The sequence below is a fragment of the Ursus arctos genome, unplaced genomic scaffold (assembly GCF_023065955.2).
Source record: "Ursus arctos isolate Adak ecotype North America unplaced genomic scaffold, UrsArc2.0 scaffold_16, whole genome shotgun sequence".
Lineage (NCBI taxonomy): Eukaryota > Metazoa > Chordata > Mammalia > Carnivora > Ursidae > Ursus > Ursus arctos.
The window spans coordinates 4080046-4100731 of record NW_026622830.1 but is presented as its reverse complement, the minus strand read 5'-3'; the positions used below and the strand labels follow the sequence as shown (position 1 = coordinate 4100731).

The window sequence follows — 20686 nt, the reverse complement described above, 5'->3', positions numbered from 1 at the left end:
GGAAGTGGGGCTGCCAAAGACACGGCAGGGTAGGGTAAAGGCCAGAAATGCAGCACAAGACAAAACAAAATCATGAAAAAGTACATTTCAAAGGAAAGGATTACTGTACCAAGACCCTAGATGAGATACTTTTTATCACTAGACATTAACTCTGAGCTTCCTGGTAACAGCAGCAAAAAGTGAAATGAAACACTGCCCAGGAGAGCTCTGTGGGTGACAGAAGAATATATAACGGAGATTGTTACTGAAGATAGACTCCGGGTGGAACACCAGCTCTTACTTAGGAGGAGAGAATTTTTCAGGCGCCCGGCTGGCTCAGACGGTAGTGCATGGGACACTTGATCTTGGGGTTCTGAGTTCGAGCCTCTACATTGGGTGTAGAGATGACTTAAAAATAAGATTAAAAAAGAGAGCGAGAGAGAGAGAGAGAGAGAGAGAGAGAGAGTTATTGTGCCAGGAACTCGGGAAACAATTACTGTGATCAGATTAAACCTATCTTCCAAGTTCCCTGGGAGCAGCTAAAAGGGAGGGGCCGAGTGCTCTGGAGCTCTCACTTGGTGCCTAGTGCGAAGTTTGCAGTCCCATCTGGATAGCGAGTCCATGCGTCTGTATTATGTCCTGCTCTGGGAAGTCTTGGCCCCGGGCAGCTGAAGAAGGTCCTGGAGCCTCTCTTCTGATATAACCATAGGCAGCAGTGGCAGGGCCGGGACTTCAGAGCCTTGCAGGCTGTTCTTTATCCCGAGAGTGAGAGTGGTGATTAATAAAGAATGTGCTGCCTCCCAGATGAGGAGGTGGAGGAGGGTGGTCTGAGACCCAGTTTGGCCCTCCTTCTTCCAAAAGGCAATTAGGTACCAGGTGCGGGGGTTCCTGGAGAGGTAGAGTTGGGGGCTGGGAGGGGACCTGGCCACAGTGCTCCCTGGGCCTAACACCACAAGGCTTAGAACAACATGAGGCTAACATGCCTGGTATTTTCAGCTCTCCTGCCCAGTGGCCTCAGGGATGGTGTCCCAGGAGCGGGTGTCTGAGCCCGAACGGAAGAAAGGACTGCCATGGAGGAAGGCGAAGATGTTTCGGGGGAGTGGCAAACAGAAGCTGAGCATCCATTCCAGAAGGTAGGGGGTATGACCACCTCTGTCTGTCTCACGCGTGCCCATTGTGTCAGGAGCTGCAAGGGGCGATTTGCTAACCCCAGGAAAACCTTCACAGGGGTTCCAGAGGTGTCTGTGTAGGAGTGAGGGTCTAGGGGTTTGTTCCCCATCAGCCCATCTGCACAGCACCCCCCCTCCCCCCCGCTGCCGACTGTGTGCTTTTCAGGGGCACCTCTCCAAGGCCAGGAATCCAGTGAATATTTGAAATAACTGCCTTGAGAATACATCCACCCGTTTAAGTCCTGAGGAGAGAGCGTGTTAATTATTTATAGCTTTTATTGCTTTTTTATTTATGCAAGCGGTACATGTCCTTTGCAGAAAAGTTCGGAAATACGGGCCAGCAGAGAGGAGGTGATAAATCATCCTGGTACTGCCACTGCCCCAGGGAGCGCTACTGGCATGCAGGGCGCTCCCTTCCAGACTTTTCTCTGTGACGTGTGCATGTGCAGCATTTCCAGACAACAGACGGGATGCACAGATTTTACTAATACCGTTCTTTCATTCTTGACGGTCTTGCCTCTTTGCTCTAAACTCTCTAGCCATTGGGGATGAGGGGGAAAGGCCACTCTTCCACCAGGCCCCAGCCCCTCTGTGCCGTCCAAGAAGCTGTTGGGTCTGGTTTTCCCGTGGCCTCCTGTCCCACTTAGGGTGACTTCATACTGCCTCCCTGTCTCCTGTCCTTGGATTCCCACTCCGAACCCAGAGTCCTGATGCTTTCTGGAAATCGCCCCCCCCACCCCGGCCACATCTCAGCCCCCTATTCTCCCCTTCCTGGAAGGCACCTGCCTTCTCCCCTCATTGTCAATATTGGACCCAAAGCTGAGATATTCTTCAAGAGGCAGTGCAGATTCCTGATTCTTCCCTGCAGCTGCTCAGAACCTCCATGGCGAGAGATGATGTGCCCTCTAGACAGGCTTTGAGATGAGACCTCTGCCCCTGTTTCAGTTGTCTGCCGGACCACGTGTCCAGAGCTGGCATCACTGAGGGCTTCCTATGTGCCAGGCACTGTACAGTGACACCCCCCCCCCGTTTTTCCCTTGAGGAATCTGAGACACAGATAGATCAGGCAGCCTCTCCAAGGACCCAGATGTGAATCAGCAAGTCTTTTTTTTTTTTTTTTTTTTAAGATTTTCTTCTTTTTTATTCCGGAGAGAGAGAGAATGAAAGAGCACAAGCAGGGGGGAGCAGCAGAGGGAGAGGGAGAAGCAGGCTCCTCACTGAGCAGGGAACCCGATGTGGGGCTGGATCCCAGGACCCTGGGATCATGACCTGAGCCAAAGGCAGATGTTTAACCGACTGAGCCACCCAGGGGCCCCGAATCAGCAAGTCTTACTCCAGAGCCCATATGGCAGTTAGCAGCTTGCCCTGTGCTCCCCAGCCCGCGACAGGCATGAGAGTCACCTGGAGTTGCCTGGGTTTTCTTGTGGTGCTGAGACACATTCCTCAGGCCTGGGGTGGGGCCCGAGACTCTACATTTCTAACAGGCTCCCAGGTGATGCTCAGGGTGCCGGCCCCCAGGAGCACTCTTGCAGGAGCTATTCTTCATGCTGCCCCAAACCACATTTCATTCTTCCCAAAAGAAGCCCTGCTGTTCATAGCTGAGCTAAAGAAGGGTCACTGCCCATGTGACAGGGACACCCAGCCCTACCGCAAACCCCTGAGCCGTGCAGAGTGGGGGAGGGATGGCTCCCTCAGGAAGAATTTGGGTGCTGTTCTCAGATGGAATGAACACTAGCCACACCAAAGACTAGCTGCTCATGGATTCAAGGAGCACAGGGATGTTGGCAGGTGGCCTTGTGCCCCGTCAGTATGTCACACATTGGACTGATGCGGAAGAAGCACTAAATTGCATGGAGTGACAGCTGCCAAGCCTGTTTCTGGGCCTCAGTCATGGTCCCAGGAGATGTGGGGGGAGGGACAGGCATGCGTTCTTCACTGACTGCTCCCACCTTCCCAAGATTACATCTTAGCTAATACAGCAGATCGTCCCATGCACTTATTAGGTGCCAGGAGCTGCACGTGGAGGCCAGAGGGGAAATGTCTCCAAACCAGGCTGGTGGTGCCAGGCTGATGCTCCAGGAGGCCAGGACAGGTGTCTGCAACACCTCCTGGGCCAAGCTTAGCCCGGGTGATAATCTCCCGTATTGAAAGGTTTTGACTCTTAGTAACCAAATAAATACCAGGAGATTTCACATAAAAATCTGAATTTCTAGCTTGTCTTGAAATATCTGAAGCTCTGGAGAGGCTGGGCCTGTCTACTTGCATGGCCGTGGCTAGCTGGAGCTGGGTAGTGGCCGCCCCTGTGGGCAGCGCCTGTGCTCTGCACCTGGCCTCAGTTCCCAACCTCTCCATGTTGTGTTATATTCGAGTTTGCAGATCTTGGTCTTAACATCTGGCTTTGTGGGAGCCGAAACACTGCCTCCCCCGTCAATGAGCTTCTCAGCAAGAGCCCATGGGTGGGGAGGTAAGTGAGGGGGCATTGGCACAGGGATAGAATAAGGAGGGGTCTGAATCCTGGATGAGGATGAGGCCATTGAGATTTTTATGTCCATGGAGCGTTTATCGGGTGACCGTGATTGAGCCATCATTTGTGCCTTTATTGGCTTGTGACTGTCCTTTGAGTTCATTCCAGCTTCCCGGAGTGTCCCGCCTTGGCACGTGCAGACCCTCTGCCTCCTCGTGCACAGCTCACCTCTGGCTCCCCCTTGTTTCAGCACAGACAGCAGCACTGCCGTGGGACCTCCCTGACTCTGTACCTCAATGTTCTCCCTCCCATCAGCTCCCTCCCACCATCTGGTTTTATTACCTTCACAGCATGCGGCAGAATTCATGGTTTTGTTTTGTTTTGTTTTTTTGAGGCGTAGAGTTCATGGTAGCTTGCTTCTTCAACACCAACAGTGGGGAGAGAGTGTGCCTCTGCTGCCTTAAGCCTCTGACCTCGAGATCATCTTCTGATGGGCTAGCCTGATTAGGTCAGGCCCACCCAGGATAATCCACCTCTTGGTTAGAAACTTTAATTGCATCAGCAGAAATACCTTTACCTTTGCCATATTTTGTTAGGAGCAAGTCCCAGGTTGCACCACACTGAAGAGGAGAGGATTACACAAAGATGTGACTTGCAGGATCACCCTAGGGTGTCTGCCAGAAATGGTTTTCCCTGGCTCACCCAGCTGATGGAATTACGGCTGCAATCTGACTTTTCTGACCCAGTGTCTTCTGTCATACCATTCATAGTGGTTGCTAAGACTTGTCCTTTTAACAAAGGACACACATCTCTGGGGAGGTGTTCAGAAGGGAATACGATGCTGGGCTTAAAAGAGTTCCCTTTAACGGCAGATTTCTTACTAAGCCACTGGTTTGATAGCATTTGGCCTGTAAAGATTTGATAAAGGAGATGACCAATTTGTTTGACTCACACGAGTTCTCTGACTCAGTTCATTTTCTGGTGGTGGATGGCATAGTTGGATGGTAGGGCTTCTTGGAGAATGTTCTCTCCATTTCTTTCATATTTAGTCCATCTTCAGAAACAGGGGTTTGGTGCCCAGTCTAAGGGGCAGTGTTGGGGAAATGCTGAAACGTAGGGCCTCGTCTAAAGCGGCTTCGGCTTCGAGTTCCCTGTTCAGGAGGCCATTCACACAACTTGTTTCTTCTCTTTAGTATATTGAAATCCATCCGTTTCTCACATTGTAACTTATGGCCAATTTATAACAGAAGTTAATAGTAACATGGAATTTGTTGAACATATATTTACTTTGCAAATAACCAAACAGGAAAGCTTTTGAAGCGTCTATCATTTATCATCCATCCATCCATCCATCCATCCATCCATATCTCTACTCTCCCACCCCTGTACGTACCGTCTACCTAGTTTTCTGTTGCTGCTGTAACAAATTACCAGTTTCATGTAAATTTTGTTTTGAACAACACCAATTTATTATAGTTCTGAAGTTCAGAATTCAATATGTGTCTCCCTGACAAAATCAAGGTGTCAGCAGGGCTGTGCTCCTTCTGGAGACTCCAGTGGACAATCAGTTTCCTGCTCGTTTGGGTAGTTGGCAGAATTTTGCTGCTGGCCAGTGGCTCCTCTTCCGTATCGCAAACCAGCGAGGGCAGGCTGGGTCCCTTTCGCGCTTCACGTCTCTGCTCCTTCTTGTGCAGTCTCACTTTCAGACCCAATCTTCTGCCTCGTCTTTCATCTCTACGGACTCCTGTGGTTAGATTGGGTTTACCTGGATAATCCAGGAAACCTCGTCTTCTTGGGGATGATGCCCTCGGTCACGTTCACGAAGTCCCCTTTGTCGGAGATATCACACAGACACAGCTCTGGGGATTAGGACACGGACATCTTTGAGGGTGGGGGGCATTATTCCACACCGTCTACCTATCTATCCGTGTGTCCACCCACGTGTGTGTGATGTATGTGTGCAAGTATGCATCAGTTTATGTATCAGTCTATGCGCTCCGTGTGTATGTGTGTGCATGCGTCTTTCTGTCCTTTATCCACCTGTGAGTTCTCTCCTTGAGAAAGAGGCCTGTTTTCTTATTCATGTTCCCATTTAGCTTCAGTTGTCTTCACGTTCACCAGAAAATGAAATAATGTAGCAGAGACTCTCCGTAGGCCTTAGCTCCCAGCACATGTGGTGAAACCTGGGTAGCAGAATATCTGTTCTCTTTTACTCTTGTTTTGATCACATTTAAAAATGCAGAACAGTTCAGAAAATATGTAACAGACTCCTGGGTAATGATCCAGCATTTGCAAATATTAACATTTTGTCATACTTGTTTCTGAGCCTTTAAAAAAATGAAATAAAATATTACTTTATATTTTATATATAAAGTGCATATTATCATATATTTTATGTATATATATACACATATACATATACGTTATGTAGTTTTACATATTTGGCACTGATTCCATCTGTGTTTTCATACTTTGCAAGTCAGTGTACGTGCTAATAATATATACAATTGTTTTCAGTCTTTAAAATGTGTGTATAAATATCATACTGAATTAATCATTCTTCAGTTTGATTTTTAAACTCAGTATCGTGTCTTTGAAGATCTAGCCATGTTGGTCACATGCATTGATCGTAAGTGCTGTAGATCGTAAGTGCTGTAGACTGCTCCTTCCCATGAGTATAACACGTTCTGTTGTCCATTTCCCTAATTATGAGCATTGAATTATCTCCCAGTTTTTTTTGTTTTTGTTTTTTGTTTTTTCCTAATTTGCAGTGAATGAATGCACATACATACCTGCCTCCTTAGGCACAAGGCAAGAGGTTTTCTCAGAAATACACCTGAAAATGGAATTGCTGGGTTATAAGGTAATCACATTTTCAACTTCACATGTTATTTCTGAATCACCTTCAGAGTGGATGTATCACTTTACACGTCCTCCAGCTGTGAGTGAAAGTTTGCCCTGCTCCCGTATTTCTACTAAGGCTTGTAATGAGCAGATTGTATGCTGTGCCCATCCAGAATTTGTAAGTTTCGGTATATGTTCTAGGTTTGTGTATGTGCTTTGCCATTACACACCCTGCAGATATTTTCCCAAGTCTGTTCTTTTGTCTTTTAAAACCCATTTCTGTATATTTTACCCACATAATTGCAAATGTCTTGTCTCTTCATTCTTTTTTGCATATCAGATCTTACTTCTGGGATTGTTTTCTTCTGTCTGAAGCATGTGTTTTTGAACTTCTCAAAAAGAAGAAAAATCTCTGTTCTCATTAGTCTGAAAATACATCGATTTCTTCCTTGTTGTTGAAAAATGTTCTTGCTGGGTATACAGCCTCAGGCTGACGGTTACTTTCTCTCCATACATCAAAGCTACTCCTGCACTGTCATTTGGCTTCTATTTTGTGGCGGAAAAGTTAGCTATTAGTGTACTCATCTGTCTTCGGAAGGTCCCTTATCTCTGGCTGCTTTTAAGATCTTCTTTTAATCCTTGGTGTTCCATAGTTTTACTGTGATGTATACAGATGTAGTTACCATTATTTATTCCATTAGGAATCCACTGGGTTTTTATGATTTGTGGATTGAGGTCTATGTAGAAAATTCTCAGCCATCATTCTTCAGACATTGTCTCTATCCCATTCTCGTTCTTCTCTTTCTGGAACACTGAAATACTGTATCTTAGATCTCTCTCTCTTATGCGTCTTAACCTCTATTTTCAATAACTTTGTCTTTCTGTGCTAAAATCTAGATACTTTGTTCAGATCTGTCTTTAAAATTTTACTAATATTCTCAACCCCCTGAGTTATTCTTTTAAAGTTCTATTAAGGTATATTGAACTGTAATGTTATGCATATTTAAAGTAGACAGTTTAGTAAGCTTGGACATAATGTACACACCTGTGAAACCCATAGCAGCATCACGGTAATACATAAAAAATCCCTCAGATTTCCATGTGTCCTCCCTCCTGCCATCGCCAGGTCCCCACTGATGTGCTTTCTGTAAAGGGAACTGTACAGTAGTTCCCTTTTTCTAGAATTTCATAGAAATGGAATCACACACTATATGTTCTTTATTGGGGCAGGGAGGCCTGGCTTTTTTTTTCACTTTTTTTTTCCACTTATAATTATTTTGAGGTTCATCTATGTTGTTGCATATATCAATAATTCATTCCCCCTTCTTAAAAAATATTTATTTATTTTAGAGAGCATGCACGTGGGGGGAGTGGCAGAGGGGGAGAGAGAGAAGCAGACTTCCCAGTGAGCGCGGAACCCAACACCAGGCTCCATCTCACCACCCTGAGATCATGACCTGAGCCAAAATCAAGAGTCAGTTGCTCAACTGACTGAGCCACCCACGTGCCCCAATAATTCATTCCTTTTCATTGCTAAATACTAAGCCATTGGGTTGATATGTCATAATTTGTTGATATATTTACTTGTTGGTAGACGTTAATGGTTTGTTTCAGTTTGGGGCTGTTACAAATAAAAACTGATAAATATCAGTACATAAGTCTTTGCATGGATATAGACTTTATTTTCTAAAATTCTGAGTTAGTTATTTTTGTTGTTGTTCAAGTACAATTAACATACAGTGTTGTATTAGTTTCAGGCGTACCATACGGTGATTCAACCGCTCTGTACATTTCTCAGTGCTCATCACGATAAGTGTGCTCTTCTCCCCCTTCACCTATTTTGCCCATCCCCCACCCGAAATGAACAAACAGAAGAAAAGAGACAAAGGAACTGACTCTGAAATGTATGGAGATATACTTTAAATTCTCTTGAGTAAATAAGAATGCGATGTCTGGATCGTGTAGCGGATGTCAGACTATTTCCCAGAGCGGCTGTATTATTTCACACCCTCTCTAGCGCTGCGTGGGAGTCCCAGCTTCTCCACAACCTTGGGGCACTTAGCATGGCCGTTCCTTCTCCTTAGGCATTCTGATAAGTGTGTAGTGGTGTCCCGCAGCTGGAATTTGCATTTCCCTCATAACTAACGATATGAAGCATCTCTTCATGTGCTTGTTTGCCTTTCATATATCTTCTTTGGTGAAGTATCTGTTTGAATCTTTTGGCCATTATAAAAATGAGTTGTTTTCTTATTATGGAGTTTTGAAAATTCCTTATACGTGCTTGTTTTAAGTCCTCTATCGGATATGGGATTTGTAAATATTTTCTTCCAGTCTGTGCCTTGTTTTCTAACTCTCTTAACAGGGTCTTTTAAACAGCATATATTTGTACTTTTGTTGAAGTCCGATTATCATTCTTTTCTTTGGATTGTGTTTGGTGTCATAACCACAAAATCTTTGCCTAACTCATGACCACAAAGGTTTCTCCTAGGTTTTCTTCTGAAGTTTTATACTCTTAGGTTTAACATTCCAGCCTGTGATCCATTTTCACCTAATTTTTCTACATTGAGTGACATAAAGATAAAGTTCTTGTTTTTGCGTGTGGACATATAATTGTGTTGATACCCTTTGCTCATCTGTTGGTCTGTTTTGAGCACCACACACAGCCTGACTTTAAGACTTACTATAAAGCTAAAATATCCAGAATGGTATTTGCATCAAAGTAGACAAATAGATCGATGGAACAGAATAGACAGTACAGAAATAGGCCACTTGTATTTGGCCAATTGGTTTTCACCAAAGGTTCAAAGAAAAGTATAGTCTTTTCAACAGATGGTGCTGGACCTGGTAAATTCCTTCACCAGGAAGCTGAGCAGTTATGGGGTTTATCTGATCTGTTTATCTACTCTCAAGGGATCACTGCTTTCATTACTTGATGTCTCTTGTCCTGAAAACCAGTGTTTTATACATTTACCTAGTTTTTTCTTTGGGAGAATAAATACAGTTACTGTGAAACCATCTTGGTCAGGAGAAAAAGCCCCAGGACTATGGCAGTGGCCTCTTAATTACCCCCCATTACTGATTTATTGAGTGTTAAATTTGATTGTTAATATATATTATGCTTTATTTCCAAAAAGTTCCACTTAATTATTTTTCAAATCTGCTTGATCATTTTTATGGTCTCTTGCTTAGTCTTCTTTTCTTTATTCAGTTATGATCGACATTCGTAAAAGCCTGTGCATACTTAATGTATACATCTTGAGGAGTTTGAAGATAAGGATACACCCATGAAACCATCCTCACATATGATGTCCTAAACTTATCTGTAACTTCTAGAAGGTTCTTTTCTCCTTCTCCTTCTTCTTTTTTTTTTTTTAATCAGAACATTGACCAAAGTTCTACCCTCTTAAATTTTTAAGTATACATTACGGCATTGTTAACTATATGCACTGTGGTGTCCAGGAGTTCTCTGGAATTCATTCATTTTGCATAAGTGAAAATTTGTACCCTTTGATCAACACCTCCTAATTCCCCCTCCTCTGGTCCCTGGCAACCACCATTCTCCTTTCTGTTTTTATGTTTGACAGTGTTAGATTTCTGCTATCATCGGCATCATGTAGTCTTTGTTCTTCTGTATCTGGCTTATTCTACTTCTAAGTTCATCTACGTTGCAGCAAATGACAAGATTTCCTTCTTTTTTAAGGCTGAGTAATATTCTGTTGTGTATATACCACATCTTTATCCGTTCATCCATCTATGGACATTTGGGTTGATTCCAGTTTTTGGCTATTGTAAACAATGTTGCATTGAACATGGGTGTGCAATTATCCTTTGGAGATCCTAATTTCAGTTTGTTTTGTGTGTGATTCCTAGATCATAGGGTAGTCCTATTTTTAATTTTTTGAGTAACCTCCATACTGTTTTCCATAGTGGACATACCAGTGTACATTCCCACCAACACAATACAAGGATTCCTTTTTCTCCACCTTCTTGTCAATACTTACTATCTTTTATTTTTATTTTTTTGATAATAGCCATCCTAACAGGTGTGAGGTGATCTTTCATTGTGATTTTGATGTGCATTTCCCTGATGATCAGTGATGTTGAGCACCTTTTCATGTGTCTGTTGGCCATTTCTATGTCTTCTATGGAGAAATGTCTACTCAGGTCTTTTACTGATTTTTTTAGAGTTTTTTTTGTTTTGTTTTGTTTTGTTTTTTTGCTATTGAGTTGCCTGAGTTCCTTAGATATTTTGGGTATTAACCTCTTATCAGATAAATGATTTGCAGGTATTTTCTCTCATTCTGTAGGTTGCCTTTTTATTTTGTTGATGGTTTCCTTTATCGTGCAGAAGCTTTTTAGTTTGATGCGGTCCCAGCTGTTTGTTTTTGCTTTTGTGCTTTTGGTGTCATATCCAAGAAATCACTGCCAAGGCCAATATCGAGAAGCTTTTCCCCTGTGTTTTAAGAGTTTTACAGTTTCAGATCTTATGTTTAAGTCTTTAAACCATTTTGATTTGATTTTTTATGTATGGTATAATATAAGTGTCCAATTTCACTGTTTTGCATGTGGATATCCAGTTTTCCCAGTGTCATTTACTCATTGTGTATTCTTGCCCCTCTTGTTGAAACTCAGTTTATAATAAATGTGTGGGTTTATTTCTGGTCTTTCTATTGCTTTCTACTCTGTCCCATTAGTTGGTATGTCTGTTTTTATGCCAGTGCCATAATATTTTTATTACTGCAGTTTTGTAATATATTTTAAAATCAGTAAGTGTGGTGTTGCCTGCTCTGTTGTTCTTGCTCAAGATTGCTTTGGTTACTGGGAGTCTCTTGTGGTTCCATATGAATTTTAGGATTGTTTTTTAAAATTTCTGTAATCTTTACTCTTATTCTCAACCTTTTCTAAAAACACACTTAATATTTTACATCTGATAATGCCAACATAGGAAGTCATGGCACATCTGACTCTGTTTTATGTATTAGTAGCTCTCCGTTGCAGTAACTTATTTCCTTGTTTGTTTTTGGATTTTTGATGGTGAGCTGAGATTTTTGGAACTTTGAGACTTGGGTTGGAGGTGGGTTTCTCCAGTAATGATTTGTTTTGGTTCTGCTAGGTGCCTGAGGGCATGCACTGGGCACTACTTCAAATAAAATTCTTAGTTTTAGGCTTTTTCGTGTCATGTGTAGTGTGAATTCAGGTTACAAACCCATGAGAAGACTGTCTTATTGTTAGAAAATTAACAGAAGAGACTTTTGCCCCCTTCACTTAGTGATAAGATTGGAGCTTTTCAGTGTCTCCTGGGAAGGTGGTGGGGGTAGGGTGTATTATTTCTAATTCACCTATATGTTGAGGGTCCCTCTGAGGTCTCAGCTTTTGCAGGAGCAGAGGTTGGGTCTTCCACTTGATTTGCACCTGTGGTAGATTCTGGGTTTGAGTCCTGCTCCCTGCACCCCACCAGACCATAAAAATGGAAGGCCAAGCTCACTTGGTTTGGCAAATGCTCTCAAAATGAAAATCCTCTTACCTTTTCAGGTTTCAGTTTTCACTTGGTTTTTGAATTTTAAATACATCTTACTTTCTAATGAGAACATCAATACATTTATGTAGAAGTGTTGAACATTTTTATATTTTAATCTGCATTTTTAGTTGTTTTCAGTATAGGGGTGAGTACCGTGGTATCAACCAGAGTAACTGGTCAGCTGTACTGTTGGAAATGGACTTCTTTTTATCATCAAGAAGGTGTATAATTTTGATGTAGTCAAGTGGAGCTGCCTTTTCCTTTATGGTTATTACTTTTTGGTCTTGTCTAAGAGATCTTTCCTTACTCTCAGTCTCCCAATGTCACAAACACAAAAATATATTCTCTTATGTTCTGTGTATATTAATGTAAGGAAGGGTTTATTTTTACTTTTGTCCATATGGAAAACTAGGGACCATGGGGTAGATTTGACTTTTGACCTGTTTTTATATGCCCTTGTGAGCTAGACAGGATTTTTACATTTTTAAAAGGTTATATATATAAAGAATATGTGGTAGAGATGATGTGTGGCCTACAAAGTCTAGAATATTTATTATCGGGACCTTTATACAAAAAGCTTGCAGACCCCTAGATTAATTTACTTTTTTTCCTCACTAACTTGCTGTATTTTAACTTCCCATTTATACCTGGAGTTTATTTCTGGGCCCTCCACTTGATTTCATTTGTCTCGTCGCTTGTTGCCAACTTCAAATACCACACTGTAATGAAAATGGCTATTTTCATTAATGAAAGTACATGAGCTAAAGGAGAGGGATTAGAAAATGCAGGATCCCTTTTCAGAGTGGAAATGGAAAAATGTAGAAAATTCATACTTGGATGCCTAATTGCCCTGACATTAACTAGAGGCGTAGAGATTCAGAGTGCCCACAGACTACGCCTCTGCTGTGCCCAGAGCAAGCACTGGACCATGGAATTGGATTTTATTGATTAATTTGTAACTGTGTACAGTGCCGTATGAAGCATGAAACGCTTGTTCTAGGAAGCTTCTGACAAATGGAACAATGAGTTGTGAAGTCCCAAGTGGATCAGAATGAGCGAGGAAGAGATTGGGGGTCACATGGGAGAAGTGTGCACGGTAAACCCTAAAATATATTAATCATTGAAAGTCAGGGAAGGAGAGAAAACCAGGCCCTGAGAATAAAAGCTTTCCTTCTGAGGCAGATGTTTGTCTGTCTGAGGTCCATGTCTGCTCACTTCAGTCGTGACGCGGTTTACCTGTTCAGTGAGGTGGCACTCTCAGGGGTGACGGCACAATCTCGGAGGTGAGGTGGAGACCACGTAAGAGAGATGGTGGCTGCCAGCACACCTGGCTGAGACATTTGTCACATTCACCAAGGCACCAGAGACTTTGAGCGCAGTCCTGCATCCTGCTTAGTGGGATCCTGAAGGTCTGCACGCCTCCACTCTGCATCCTGCTTAGTGGGATCCTGAAGGTCTGCACGCCTCCACTCTGCTTCCTTTTGCTTTCTTATTCCCTGTAGGGCCAAACGGGAGGAACAGTGTGACGGCACGTGTTTCCCCCGAGACAGCATGTGTGACAGGGCCCGACCCTGTCCTTGGACCCACCTCCCTTCCCTGAGACTTGGCTGATAAAAGGAGCAGTGAATGTATGTGGGGTGGGGGGCACGGCTGGAGTAGGCAGGTGGCAGCTGGCTTTCTGCCAGCCTCAAGATACATGACAAGAACTTCACCCTGCCTGCTCTGGAGAACTTCTCACTGAACTCTAGTTAAAACCAGTGTCTCCTGAGTTCTTGACCTTGGCCAGCTAATCACTGGTGTCTCCGCTGGAGCTGATGTGGGGTAAGAAGGCTTTTTTCTGATCAGTTTTCCATGAGTCCCATCAGCAAAAGCATTGTGCTGATCTTACGTGAGTGTCAATAACGCAGGCTCTTAAAGGAAGACCTCTGGAGAGAGGCGGAGAGCACAGGGGGTACACCGAGGGTAGGAGTTCAATTTAAAATCTGGGCTTTAAATGGCAGTTTATTAAGAACCCTGTGAACCACTCTACAAGTCAGCTCACAGCAAATTAGACATAAGTACGGGCACCTAGATTGATTGTAAAGATAACCTCCAGTACAGCCACAGTGAGAAAAAGAATGGCTCTTGTGGGACGATGTCATGCACAAAAGCGACAGGACCTATTTATAAGGGTCCTTGTGTATCTGAGGGTGTTTGTCAGACATATTTGAGTGAGCGTGTCTCGGGGAGATAGGCCAATGGGAGTCAGAGGAGAAGGGAAACACTAGAATCATGTGTCTGGGGTTGGGCTCCCCAGAAGCAGAGCCTGAGATGGGCATTCCTGGACAGGTGATTTGCAGAGGGAGGCCTCTCAGGAGTGAGGGAAGCAGACCAGGGCACGGGAAGGACTAAGCAAGATTTGGCATTGAGTATCCAGTCCTGTCTGATCCTGTGGAAAGGTCTGGAATGTGCGATGTACCAGAGATTATCCTGCTCAGAGAGAAAGGGCCTAAGCTGTCACCCCCTGCAACAGTCAGTCAGCAGCTAAGGGTCCTTCCTCGGAGATGTGCAAGCTCCCCCAGGCCTCTTCAGGCAAGATGGCTCCTGTCAGCCAAGGGCAGCCCTTTTGAGAAGGGGGTAGATACGAGGCATTAGCAGTCAACATCCCAGCATCTGGAACACAACATGCAGCCGGGTAAAGTGCTTGAGACGGGTCTTCCTGGCGTCTGCTGACCTGCAGGAGGTGATGCGGACAAGCTTGCCTCCTCTGCTGCACCCTGCATGTTCCTGCCCGAAGTTGATACTCCGGGAGGGGCTGCTTGCGGAATGTTGTGAGAGGACCCAGGAGAGGGAGCAACAGACCCTGCCCATGACCGAACAAAATGTTGTTTGAAGGCAAAGCCAAGATCTACTTGGGCTCCCCCAAGGGCACAAGGGCCCAGATTCCACCTTCTGAGACCTGAATTCAGGGGCCGGGACTCTCCCACAGTCTCCTAGTGGTTTTCATTGAGCAGAGTCCGTCACTAGGCCGTTTTCCAAAAGCAAAACCTCCCAGCAGTTCAAACTGTGCCATTCTGAACACCTGCAAGCTTGTGGCAGTCACCCACTGACTTGGGGTAAAGGTGACCCGGCAGCACATAGAAAAGAATTCTCCCTAAACCCTCCCCACCCTCCTTCCTCCCTTTGTCTCTACACTTTGAAATCAATCTCCGCCCAGGCCCAGCAGGAGCCCTGACTGGTTCAGGGGCTTGTGATTAGCTCCCTACCCCGCTCAGATAGCTCTTTCAGGAACCTGTGGACTTGACAAGCAGGGACGACTGCTTCAAAGAAGAAGGCAGGCACCCCCGGGGAATGACAGCTCCTGCCCAAGGCCAGGGAGGCAGTAGGGCCATGTGAGCGGAGCCTCTCCCAAACATGGACTCCAGGAAGGATGAACAAAAAGTCACTTTCTCATTGTTTGGATGCCATAAAAATCAGTGCCTAAGAGAATACAGCGATCTGCAGATCTTATTTAAAATTCTGTGAGCAGCCCTGGCGATTCCAGGGGACTGCAGCTGGAGGCTGGCGGTAGCTCAGACAAATGAGAAAGGAAAATGGCCAAGCAGGTCGCCTCACCTTCCCCCCAGGCTGAAGAGAGTGTCTGGGAGTAGAATTCTTGTAAACTGAGGCTTGTAAAAGAAAGGGCGTTCTCGTGGCTTCACTGGGCAGAGAGAAGCAGCACAAAGGTCTCTTCGAAGAGCTGACCGCTGATGGCGGCCTGTCGCAAAATGGTACGGAGCACTGGATCCGGGGCCTGGCTGCACTTGGCTACACGGTCTTGCACGTCTTAGGGCTCAGAGCAGCTGCTCTGCGTCATGGTGCTTTTGCCTGCAACATGGTGGCACTGGGGCAGCTGGCTGGTCTGTTTTTGGTTGCACGTTTGGTTGCATATCCTAATAAATGCATAATTGTTTACTCAGATTACACACACGTTCTCCTCTACTGATGTGTTATGTATATTATAAAGGGCATACAGCAACAGATACAAGAAAGTCTAGAAGAAAAATATAAATATAAGCTCCAGTATTTTCTTTCTCAACTTTGCCAGGCCCTCCCACTGGGATGTGAATACTGTTTTGGAGATTAGACCAGATGTTCCGAAACGGCTTCTCTAGATGGAAAGTCTATGGTGCCCATTTTTTCAGAGTAGACCCTCTAAGCCTACAGTGTCCAGTATGTAGCCACTGGCCACACATGGCTATTTAAATTCATTAAAATGAAATAAAGTAAACCCCAACTCCTCAGAAACACTAACTACGTGTCAAATGCTCAGGAGCCGCACGTGGTCAGTGCGATTGTGGAACGTTCCCGTCATCGCTGTTGTACGGAGCTGCGTGTTTATTAAGTCAGAACTGTGTGATTCAGGATTTAATGACAGCCACTAGCTTTCAGTAAGCCCGTGCTGTGCGCGAAGTAGCACAGGAAGCCCTCGGTGCACGCCATCTCATGTGGTCCCTCCAGCAGCCCCACGGTCAGGTCCCACTCCTGTCTCCATGTCCTAGAGGGGAAAAGGAGGACAGGAAGGATAAGGAGTTTCTAGGCTGACCCCTCAGGGGCTCGGGGTTATTGTCTGAGCGTCGCCTTTGTCGCCTTTGTAAACGTGTGCGTGGGCCTCCGGGCGTCTATCGTCAGGGCGGGCTGCTGCACACCTGCTTCTCTGTCCCGCAGGTACAAAGGGAGCTTCTTACAGAGCCGCGTTCAGCTGAGAGGGAGCGGACCTCGCAGGCCACTCAGGGTGCTGAGAAAAGACCGCCACCTCCCCCCACTTGAGGGGCTGGGCCCACGCGGGACCCGCAGGCAGCCTCCTTCAGAAATGGCAGGTAATGTTCTCCTCGGAGGTGAATCCAAGCTGGGCACACAAAGGCGCCGGGCCCCTCATAGAGGCTGGGGATGCGAATGGGCGGGAGCCAGCTGTCCTTGCCCTCGGGAGCCTGACGGGATTATGACAAAGGTGTGATGTCTGTGAGACTGTCAGCGTGACCCCAAACTAGTGGGGAGAATACTGGGCGAGAATATGGAGAAGTCAGGACACATCCTTCAGTCCTGGCCACGTGTGCTGGGCCATGTGCTGCGCCCTGTGCCGGGCACAGATTTCCTCCAGGACCTCGGGAACAGGAGTCAGAACTCTTGGTGCCTCCGCTCTCCCCCGTCTTTATAAAGGAGGTTCATTTGATTCTTTCCACAGGGCCATGGCAAGGCTGCAGTGGGTCATTGGGGGACCCGAGGGTCAGTGTCGGAATAGAAAGATGGGCAGTTAGTGTGCGTGGGAGCTGCAGGGAGCGTTGCTTACATGGACGGCGTCAGAGGCGCATGCTTCGTCATGCTCAGAAATAAATCATGGATGAACTAGTGCAGAGTGCTTCCTGGAAAAAGGACTATTTTCAGCTGTAATCACTGGGCAACCAGGGCAAATTGCTGCACTTCTCCAGACCTCCATTCTCTCCCTCTGTCTCTCCCCCTCCCTGGCAGCGATGGGCCCAGCCTGAGCCTCCTTTGCAAGGTGTTGACTGGGAAAAATGAAGAGCATCTGTGAAAAGGCTACAGGGTCCCATCTGGCCAGTGGTGACTGAATTACTGTCCTTTTGTGGCTGATTATTTTCTCTTTGGCTCAAGGGCTGACCCTGGGCTGTGTCTGATAGCTGAGGTTTGGGTTGCCCGGGGACAGTTGGCTGGGGCGCCTCCACCTCCACCTTTGTGTAGCTGCAGTGCCCCCTCCACCCCCCCCCCCCCAAACCCTCTCCTGTAGGCAGGGACAAGGATTTGTCTTTTGTTTCTCTGTGATAATTTAAATCAAGGTAAGTATTTGCTCTGTGGCTTGGCCAGGAAAAGCATTGTCTTTGCTAGGACCTCTGAGGTTTCAGATGGTGTGGGGGAGGCTGGGGTGAGGTGGGGGTGGTAACCCAAAGGCCCCAGGGAGCCCAGCTGATCCTTTCTTCACTTCTGAGGCCCACATCCTCAACTCCTTGACTTTCCTCCTTCTCAAATAGATACAGCCAAGGGAACTGCCCAAGGGGTTGCTTGGGGATACCCACTCCCCAAACAGAACCAACTGGAATGCTGCCAGTTGTCCCAAATGGCAGAACCTTCCCACCAGCTCTCTTCCCACTGCCTTAAAGGGGCTGAATCAGGCTGCTGCTGGAAGCTCCCAGCTGCCACGTTTATATTCCTGAGCATTGTGCTGTGCGCTCGAGAGGAGAGAAATAATCCCTCTGTGGTACAAGGTGAAGACAGACCGGTGGACTAGCTCTTCACCCTTTGCGCAATCACATGGGGGATTACAGATGACACAGCAGGTCAGTTAGCTGCCCCCTCGGGATCTGTGTCTGCACAGCGAGGCTGTTGGTAAAGGTTTTACCTGCCCAGGGGCTCAATGTGCGTGTCAGGCAAGCCGCTGTACGCGGCAGGCACCGCGAGCCTCTCCAGTGGATGATGGATGTTGAGTGTTTCTGTCTGCTGAGCGTGATAAGCATACCTGCATAAAAACGGGCAGGGGCTGAGTGCCAACTGAGTGTGGGGTTTCTGTGGTTGGCAGAAGACAAGGTCAGTGTTGGGGGAGGGACCCAAAGGTGGAGTTTTCTCGAGAGACATAGGGCTTCGTCTGGAAATGCAGATGTAGGGAGATTAAAACAGAGGCTTGCTGGACTGGGGACTGGTGAGTAGGAGCTCAGGGGCAAGAATGCAGACTCTGGAGAGGCAGTTGGAGCCCAGATGGGCCAGTGTGCTCTGGGGCCAGTGGGGACCAGGGGCAGCCACTGAAGCTGGCGCCCCACTTGGCTACCACCTGTGCTAGTTTGCTATGGCTGCGGAAGAGATTGCCACAAACTCGGTTTAAAACAACCAAAGTTAGTTTTCTCACGGTTATGGAGGCCAGTTTCCTCACACTCTCTCCGAAAGCTTTAGGGAAGGAGCCTTCCTGCCTCTTTCAGCTTTTCGTGGCTCTGAGCATCCCCTGGCTTGTGGCTGCCTCTCTCCAGCTTCTGCCTCCTTCTGCACATGAACTTCTCTGTGTATTTCTGTGAATCAAATCTCCCCCTCTTTTCCCTTATAAGTATACTTGTCATTGGATTTAGGGCTGATCCTAAATTCAGGCTGATTTCAGAGTCTTAATTTAATGACCTCTGCAAAGATTCTTTGTCCAAGAAAGGCCACAGCCACAGGTTGTGCAAGCTAGACCTTGGACGTATCATTTTGGGGGTCACAGTTCAATCACTGTACCACTTCTTCAATTTTTCCCCTCTCTGTGAACCAACAGAGGTGACCTAAAAACATGTTTCTAAGTGAGAAAAGCAGGGGCACACATGGACATTCAGTGTTCAGCGAGGCACATTGTCTGTGCTCTTACTGTGTGCACAGTTTGGGTGGGACAGTTCTGTTTGAAACCAAACCAATACATAATCATTAAGCCGGAGTCAACCAGCCCACCACCAGCAGGACATATTCCACACTTGGGGGAAGAGTCGTCCAGTAGCTACGAGTAACATCAACACCAGGATGCGTGTGTTGGGCTAGGGGACCCATTAACTTCTTTTTAGGGAGAAACCCGGAGGCAGGAGGGGTAGGGCGTGGGCAGGCCCTCCAGGTACGGCTGTGTGGATTGTGCTCACAGGGCCCGTGGTCCAGTTCCCACCCGGTTTGTTCAGCCTTGCCCTCTGACTATGGTGCTGTTATCCCAAAGCACGGGAGCCCCAGCTCCTCCCTCCTTCCCTGCCACAGCCGGCGGGTGGAAGTGGGTGCCTCTTCCTGATGTGCACAGGGGCTCCTGTGTGAGCAGAGACACCAGGTGGGAAGCCTCTCACCTGTCACTGTCCTTTGCACCCCCTTCTTCCCTTTGAAAGCTTCTCTCGGCCTAGGGGGGGGGTGGTCCTGCTCTCCCCTGTGTGGACTTATGGAGGGGATCTGGAGACCCCCTCCATGTTGGGTGAAATCCTACTTCTGTCTACTTCTTATCTCAGCAGCAGCTTTTCATACCAAAGCCTCAGAGCAAACTGGGGCACAGTGAGTGGTGGATAAAAACAGACCCAAATAAACAAACAAAAAGAATCAGAAACACAATCTGAATGTGGAGCTAAGAAAGGAGAGGCAGTCCATAGTTCAAACGCCCCCTGGGATGTGGCCCCACACAGGGGTATTATAATGCCCCGGCAACAGCCCAAGTGGTGACAAATGTCTCTGCTTTCGTGTTTATTATTTGAGAAGCAGATTGAGCCAGAGGCCTGGGTCACTGGTGCCCATTTTCAAAGGGCTCCCTCCCCCGCAATTAGGAAGAACATGGAGGATGTCCATTAAGAGCAGGTGTGAGCCTGCGGGATGTGGACTAAGCATTGGCCCAGGGAGTATTAATCATCCCCTCTCCCTTATTGAAGTGTCAGAGTGGGAATAGGGCCGGCTGGTTGGGTAAACCAGCCAGCCCAGGGTGGACAGGTCATGATGGACACCGCATCGGAGGGTGGTAGAGTGCATTAAAATAAATACCTCCTGGAAATCAAAGGGGCTCGGGGATTTTATTGCCACCACTTGCCCATACCAATATTTCACAGTGGAGTGACAGGCACTCTGAGTGTCGGGTGTTTGAAGACAAAGTGCCATTACTTCAAAGGAACCCAAGGATGGGCCTCGGTCACCCACCATTTTTACAAACAGCTTTCTTGTATCATTTGACCTGGCAGGTCCTGCATGGAGAGATCAGGGCTGGCT

The 20686-nt window shown here is 46.5% G+C and overlaps 1 protein-coding gene across 1 annotated transcript in view; it reads left to right on the top strand.

Moving 5' to 3' along the window:
• The window catches only part of ZNF831 (zinc finger protein 831), a 94323-nt gene that overhangs the window by 28706 nt on the left and 44931 nt on the right, over positions 1-20686 (top strand). The window contains exons 4-5 of the mRNA XM_026503829.4: positions 976-1112; positions 16661-16812. Of these exons, the coding sequence (XP_026359614.2) occupies positions 976-1112; positions 16661-16812 (289 nt within the window). The remainder of the gene's footprint in view (positions 1-975; positions 1113-16660; positions 16813-20686) is intronic.